The following is a 7,500-nucleotide window of genomic DNA, read 5'->3' on the forward strand; positions in this document are numbered from 1 at the left end:
AGAATCACAGTCGTGTACATGAGAGTAAATACTGAACATTTCACAGGTTTAGAAGAGACAGTAGATGTTTGATCTAATCAAAATATCAATTAAGAAAACATATAGAACATAAACGAAACATCTTCAGCTAGAGTTCACGTGTCCCAGCATGCTTTGCTCCTGGAGGCTCTGAGCAGGACTTTGCAGTTCGTTCTTCAGTTTCAAGAGCACAACATTTGGGATTCTGAAGGTGAAATCTCATCTAATGATAAAGCTCCTACACAACAAGACTGTGCTTCAGCAGTTCAGATGATGAAGATGATTGTCCTCTAAACATGTGAGCTTCTTCAGCACTTCTATCATCTAGCAGCTACACCTCATTCAGCGTTATCAGAAATAATCAAGATAGACCTTTAGAAACATCTCCATCGACACTCGACAGTCAGCTGTACTTCTGTCCATGTGTCCAAACGCTTCACTCGAGCGTCAACGAGTCAGAATATAGACCGTTCATTATCCACATTCATAAACATAAAGGTTCTCCATGGAACCTTTCCATTGGACAAAAGGAAAACGCTGCTGAAAAAGAACAAAAAACAACATGACGGAGTATTTACAGCGATGCCATGGAGGAACCATTTGGGGCTTCTTAAAGAACCTTTCAGTTCGGGTTTTCTTCCTTTTATAAAACCCAAAGAACTGGTTTCAAATGATCTTTAATGGTTTGATTGATTTTAAAGGTTTTTGGAACCATCAATGTCAATAAAACCATGTCAGAAGAGCTAATGGTTTGCTCTACAAATACTATTATAAACATCCAAACCATCAACTGTTAGCCATTAAAACCATTACACTCGGAAGAATTTGCATCCATGAAGATCCTTTAACAGTCGTGGAAACCTTCCATTGCACAAAAGGTTCTTTATAGTGGAAAAAGATTATTAAATGTAGAAAAGTGTTTCACTGAAAGGCTCTTTGGGGAGCCCAAAATGATCATTCTATGGTATCACTGCAAAGATAATAATAATAATAATAAAATATGGAACTTTATTTTTAAGAGTGTATCGACTGGTTTCCAGTAGTGTGTTTTGGGACAAATGTCAATGGGAAAAGATACTTTTAAAAGTTCTGCATTACTCCATGAAAATGTAAATAGTTGAATTACTTTGTTAATTGTCATTGAGGCAATGCATTACATCACTTTTGCGTTGCCTTATGTCATCTGTATTGGGCTTGCTTACTCGTTTTTTAAACAAAAAAAGTAATATTTTTTACACCAAAAGTGAACTATCTCCAGCCTGAAGGAACATCCTCCGTCTCTGATTTCTCTCAACAGATCTGTCATTCAAAACATGAGAAAACAAAGTATAGAGAAAGTAACTCTGGTATTTCATTGTAAATTCAGAAGTTATACCTTACTTCATTAGTGATTTGAAAAAAGTAATCTGATTACATAACTTGCATTGCTTGTAATGCATACCCCCAACACTGTGGGGTTCTATTTTTTATTTATTTTATCATTTTCAGCCGATTCTTTTACACTTTTTAACAGAACTGTTCACTCAAAGATTCTTTGGGGAACCAAAAATCGTCCGTTTATGGCATTGCTGCCAAGAGACCCATTTTGGAACCGTTCAGAAGTGCAGCGAAACTCTTTCTAGACGCTCTACAGGACCTGGAACTTCCAGGAGTTCTGGTCTTTGTAGTCCAGACAGTCCGCAGTGTTGAAGTTCAGCTTCCAGGACGCCGTCTGGTCTTTGTAGTCTAAGCAGTCGACGGCGCCGAAGCCCAGAGACGCGGCGGTGTAGCCCTGCGACGAGAACGAGGCGGGCGACTGGCTGAGGGCTCCGCTCATGGGGCTGAGAGCGCCCCCTGTGGCCGACAGCTGCGGGTGCATGGGGGACAGATACGAGCTGCAGTCCAGCCCGGTGAAGTAGGACGAGGAGGCGGCGTAGCTCTGCCCGTAGGCCGGGGCCTGGGTGTAGGTCATGGGGTAGGCGCTGGAGCGCTGCAGGCAGGGCGTGCTGGAGACCGACAGAGGGTCCTGGAGCGGAGAGATGGAGGCCGGGCTCCAGATGGACACGGTGGCACTGGTGGAGCTGGAGCTCGGGGTGATGGCTGTGCCGGGTGGAGGAGGAGGTGGAGGGCTGTAGGTGTTGGTGCTGGCGCTGGGCTCACTGACACTGGGCTCTCGGGCCGGAGAAGACTTCTTCTTCGGTGGTCTGGGTTTGGTCTGACCGCTGGTCTGTTGCTGCTGCTGTTGACGGCACTTTGCACGACGGTTCTTAAACCACACCTGCAAAGAGAAGTGAAGTTTAAATGAGTAAAAAGTGTTTACAAGGTGCTTTTCAGAAGAGAAATTAAAGTGTGCATTGATAGAAAAGTAACCATTCATTATAGAAAAAAAGCATAATAGAACAATAAAATAAATCAAAGAAAAGGTGATTTTTGTGAACAAGTGCCTATAGTGCTGCAAACATTGCTTTGAGTTTATACTTTCTTCAAGGTTGTAGTCTAACGTATTAACTAAAACTAAACCATTAAAAAAGAGAAATATATAAAAATAAATGTTACTTGAAATAAAATACAATCATTTAGTTTAAATTAATGTACTGAAATAAAACCTTAAATGAAAAAAATTATATAGACATATATACACAAACTAATAAAAATGACAAAAACATACAACAAAATTACTAAAGTTTAATTTAATATAATAGAAAAAAAATCTCTAATGAATACTTTCTTGAACTTTTTAGTTGGAATAATTGTAATAATCTGAACATTTTCCATTAATAGACGTTAGTTAGAGAAGCGCCATGTTTAGATTTAAATATATATTTAACATTTTAATCTTGAGAAGAATATTTTCCACTGTAGACCCGGGTAATTAATCATTGTCAGTGTTCTCTGCGGGACTCACCTGGACTCTGGACTCGGGCAGGTTGATCTTGAGAGCCACTTCCTCTCTCATGAAGATATCCGGGTACCGTGTCTTGGCGAACAGTGCCTCGAGGATGTCGAGCTGCGCGCGCGTGAACGTGGTTCTCTCGCGCCGCTGCTTCCGCGGAGTATCTGGTGAAGAACCACACGAACACAGTTAGTCTTTAGTGTGCATCTATCTATCTATCTATCTATCTATCTATCTATCTATCTATCTATCTATCTATCTATCTATCTATCTATCTATCTATCTATCTATCTATCTATCTATCTATCTATCTATCTATCTATCTATCTATCTATCTATCTATCTATCTGTCTGTCAAAAGTGTAATCGTTTAGTTGTTTTAGTGCACACTTGAAAGCATGGATTTATGGAAGGTCTGTGCATGAGATGTACATTCAACATTCTTGAATTCGTCTTATATGTCTGAGGATTATAATACAGGAATTTATTCTTTAAACGCGCGTTAATGAGCAGAAATCAGCAGCATTGATTATGAAATTCATTTGTGCTTATCATTACCTGGCTAATAAAACCCCTCAAACGAATATACTTTTACGAAATAAATCACCATCTGATTAGAAATGATATATTGTATGAATATTATTTATATTAGAATGATCGGAACTCGCATTTCAGAAAGAGCTGAAACAGTCGATGTGAATATTCGCCGGAGTTTATAGTTCATCTCATTTGTTGCATAACTTAAAATTCGATTTTTTTTTAACGAAAGAATTAATTCAATAGTCTAATGCTCACACACGGCTAATCTGCAAACGCGATGATCTTCTAGCTGAGCAACACACAAAAATATTTTTCTTGGCATTCTTAAATTTATAACCTAATGTTTATAAATCATGCTTTTAAGTCTTTTTAATTTTTTTTTATTTTTTTTTTTACATATATTAAAAGTGCGTTTTAAGAATGATTAATTGTGATATTAGTTTATATTTTTCTAAAGTCGTTGGTTAAACTGAAACATAAAATAATATTAATAGATAATAAAGATAAGCTGATCATCACCTTTGCGCGCAGTTTAAAGCGATAAATATTACACCTGGCATCGAAATTCTCATTAATAGGTTATAATGATGAAGCAGAAGATTGATGGATCAGAAATGAAACGGGGGTTCAGTCAGTACTCACTGGGGTAACCGACAGCGGAGTGCAGGAGGTCCATCCCGGTACCGGACAGAGTCAAGCCGTTCACCGAGTAATGAGGCTGTTTCATGTAGGACATCATGACTATAAACTCTCTCTCTCTCCTCTCTCTCTCTCTCCTCTCTCCTTCTGTCTATCTGTAACGGATCTTTAGTTTGGCGCTGACTGTCTGCAGACTCAGTCTCTCGGAGCTCCAGCGGGCATCAGTGGCGGGGTGCTCGGTGCTCGGTGCTCGGTGCGCGTCCGTCTCCGTGTGACAGAGAGATGAAGTGAGGAGGAAGCGGCGGCTAATTAGAGACGCACAAGACCTGAACAAACCCCTCCCTCCATCCCTCCATCCCTCCATCCCTCCACCCCTCCCTCGCTCTCAGATTCAAGAAGTTATACATGCATTTAAATGTAGTCGCTTTTATCCAAAGTCTCATTTAAAAGCGGAAAACAGCATTCTATATATATATCATATCACGAATATTCTGTGTCTGCATGAAGTATTTAAATTATTGCGCAGTTCATGTTCGAATAAATAACGCAATAAATCACGCAGAGCTCCTAAAGTTTTAAGAGTCTTTAAAAGGAATCATTTCAGAACCGTTCAATGATCAGTTTTTAGTGTAAAAAATATTAAAAGTGTGTTTTTACATCGATGCCATAAAACAATATTTTTGCCTCCCAGAACCTTTCATAATAATAAATAATCTAAAGAATCATTTTCCATCTGAAACGAAAAGATCCCATGCATGAGAGAAGTTCCTCATAGATGCCGTTCTGAAGAAGCATCGATGAAGAAACATTATTTTTTAAGAATACAAACAACAGGAAAATCAGAAGAGCCTTTTTTCCCCCGACTATAGCTAAAGTATTTTTTCCATGGATGTAAAGGGTTCTTTATGGAACCATAGCAAATAAAAAAGAGCTGTTCGTTATTTAACGATCATATTCGTTTTTGAATATTTATTTATTTCCGTCGGTGTCTAAAACCTTTCCATAAATGTAGAACGAGTTTAAGATTTGGACTCAGATTTGGCACAGAGATTCATTCAGCTATAAAGAGAAATAAAAGTCAAAATAAACCGGAAATGAGCGCGTACATCTCGAGAAACCTGTCTCGATAATATCTTCTATCGCACACACACACACACACACACACACACACACACACACACACACACACACACACACACGCACACACACAGATTACACGTCACAGCCGCAGAAAAACACTTTTCATGATTTGACATCGCTGCAGAATGCTGGAATAATCGGAGTCTGTGTGTGTGTTTGTGTGTGTCTGTGTGTGAGTGTGTGTGTGTGTGTGTGTTTGTGTGTGTGTGTGTGTGTGTGTGTGTGTGTGTGTCTGTGTGTGTGTGTGTGTGTGTGTGTGTGTGGAGGGGGTTCGTGCGTCCAAACGGGATTAAAGAAACAAAAGCACCCAGTGTTCCTCAAATCCCACAAATATCCAAGCTCTCTGTATTAAAACCACTGTTTGTTTTAATTCATCATCTGTGTCTTTTGTGATTTTGATATAGACCTTGAGTTCGATCACACAGTGCACGGACAAGATATTTCCTTAATGAATTTGTTTTGCGTTTATTAATTAAAAATAGGAATGTGTGTGGAAATCAGGAAAAAATTTGGAATTCATTTGAATTGCAATTGTTAATGAGCAATATTAATATGTAGGCTAAACTGTAATGGGAAATTATTGGGAATAGCCTAATTTAAATAAACTGGAAAAAAGGGCTATAGGGCTTCGCTTCTTTTGTAATTAAATTAATGAATGAAATAATTTATTGTTTTGTAGTGGTTTTACTTTCCACTATACTGTTAAAAGGAAAAAACATTAAAATATTGAGAATAATTTAAATCCATGTTTTTTTCGATATTGTAGGCTTTTTCCTCTTGGCTTGTGTTCCGTAATCGGTCTGTAATATATTAATATCTGTTTTATAGACTCTATGATGTGGTTTCCCCGTTGTCTGCAGCTGGACTGTGATATCTGTGCTGTATGACAGTAGATTTGTCTATGATTGTGAGGAAGGATGTAAATGAGCGCGTGTAAAGCGGATTCTGCGCTTGTTAATTGAATCGGATTTCTTCTAGTTTCAAATCCACAGAAACTCTATAAGGGGTTTATCAGCAGATATAAAGAGACACAGACAGTATAACAGCCTCTGTTCAGACCTTTCATATCTCTCATATCTGTTTCAGATGTTCACCTGCAGCGGCAGGCCGCGTCTCGAGCGCATCACCATCATCTTCATCTTCATCACATGCAGAATTGAGATTCAGGATTCTCATCGTGTCTGCTGGGAAGTTGGTGAGTCGAAACTTTTTATTTGGGGGGAAACATCCCGATACACGCACGCGCACGCACGCACGCACGCACGCGCTCACAGGCACCTGTTCACGACGACCGGCTTCCTACAGAATGAACTATATTTGATATTGAATATAGACTGTCTTGAATTATAATATTTCATTAATTGAGTGTTCACAGTGAGAAATCAACACTTTCAGAAAACCTTTTTTTTCTTTAATCTATATTTACCAATTTTACCTGGAAAGAAATTACATTTATGTACATATTTAAATATGTACTTACTGTTATTTACATATACTTATTTAAACATGTTTAGCAAATTAAAAGGACAAAAACAAATGGATTTCCTGACAAAATCTATTATTTTACTTTTATTTAAATAATAATAAATAAATAAGTAATTATTTTATTTTATCCATCACTCTGAATGACTATGGCTTGTTGTTTTGGAATTTTCCTTTTCTCCTGATGGTGTGGCACTTGGACCCAGAGCTGACTCAAATCAAGGACACAACCACCACATAAGAAGCTTACAGTATTTAATCTGCATGGCCTAAAAACACCACACACACACACACACACACACACACACACACACACACACACACACACACACACACACACACACACTCAACACATAATTCCACAGGTTTGTACTGAATTGAAGTCAGATTTGTATCCGTTGCTGTTGTTCATGTGGTTCTAGATGGTGTTTTTGTTGTTCTGATAAAGGTCTGGAGCTTCTGTATGATGACTCTGCAGTATAGTGTGAGTTAGGCGGTGAAACTGCAGTGACGTGTGTGAAAGCTCCTCTCGCGACTCGTATTGAGGTTTTGCAGTGCTGTGAACTCAGTCCTGGTGTTTCCTTAGAATCTCATCAGGTCTCCAGCACAGAGTGAGAAAGCACCTGTAGATCTGACTGGAGCTCAGCGCTCACCACATCAGTGAAGATGCTCCATTCTGAAACTAGAGTATACTTTGATCTCAAACTCTTCAAGTCTCAGAGCAGAACCCTGGGGTTCCTCTCTCTCAAACAGCACATCATGGGTTCAGTTCCAATGGATCCATGATAATGTTTTCACAACTAACAGGA

General features: G+C 38.9%; 1 protein-coding gene across 1 annotated transcript; it reads right to left on the reverse strand.

Moving 5' to 3' along the window:
• Positions 1-1,528: 1,528 nt before the first annotated feature.
• Positions 1,529-4,364, reverse strand: LOC132137547 (homeobox protein otx5-like). The gene is made up of 3 exons (XM_059547591.1): positions 4,073-4,364; positions 2,903-3,054; positions 1,529-2,275 (listed from the first exon to the last, which is right to left on the reverse strand). Exons 1-3 carry the CDS (start codon positions 4,167-4,169, stop codon positions 1,646-1,648), a joined length of 879 nt encoding a protein of 292 aa, XP_059403574.1. The 5' UTR covers positions 4,170-4,364; the 3' UTR covers positions 1,529-1,645.
• Between the last annotated feature and the right edge of the window lie 3,136 nt (positions 4,365-7,500).

This window comes from Carassius carassius, unplaced genomic scaffold, assembly GCF_963082965.1.
Source record: "Carassius carassius unplaced genomic scaffold, fCarCar2.1 SCAFFOLD_105, whole genome shotgun sequence".
In the NCBI taxonomy this organism is placed as follows: Eukaryota; Metazoa; Chordata; class Actinopteri; order Cypriniformes; family Cyprinidae; genus Carassius; species Carassius carassius.

Bases quoted from the DNA above. Each gene is read 5' to 3' on its own strand.
- LOC132137547 (XM_059547591.1), bottom strand. From the start codon at position 4,169: ATGATGTCCTACATGAAACAGCCTCATTACTCGGTGAACGGCTTGACT. The intron at 3,055-4,072 runs GTGAGTACTGAC...GTTCTTCACCAG, and splicing joins CTCCGCTGTCGGTTACCCCA to ATACTCCGCGGAAGCAGCGG. The intron at 2,276-2,902 runs GTGAGTCCCGCA...TTCTCTTTGCAG, and splicing joins TGCCCGAGTCCAGAGTCCAG to GTGTGGTTTAAGAACCGTCG.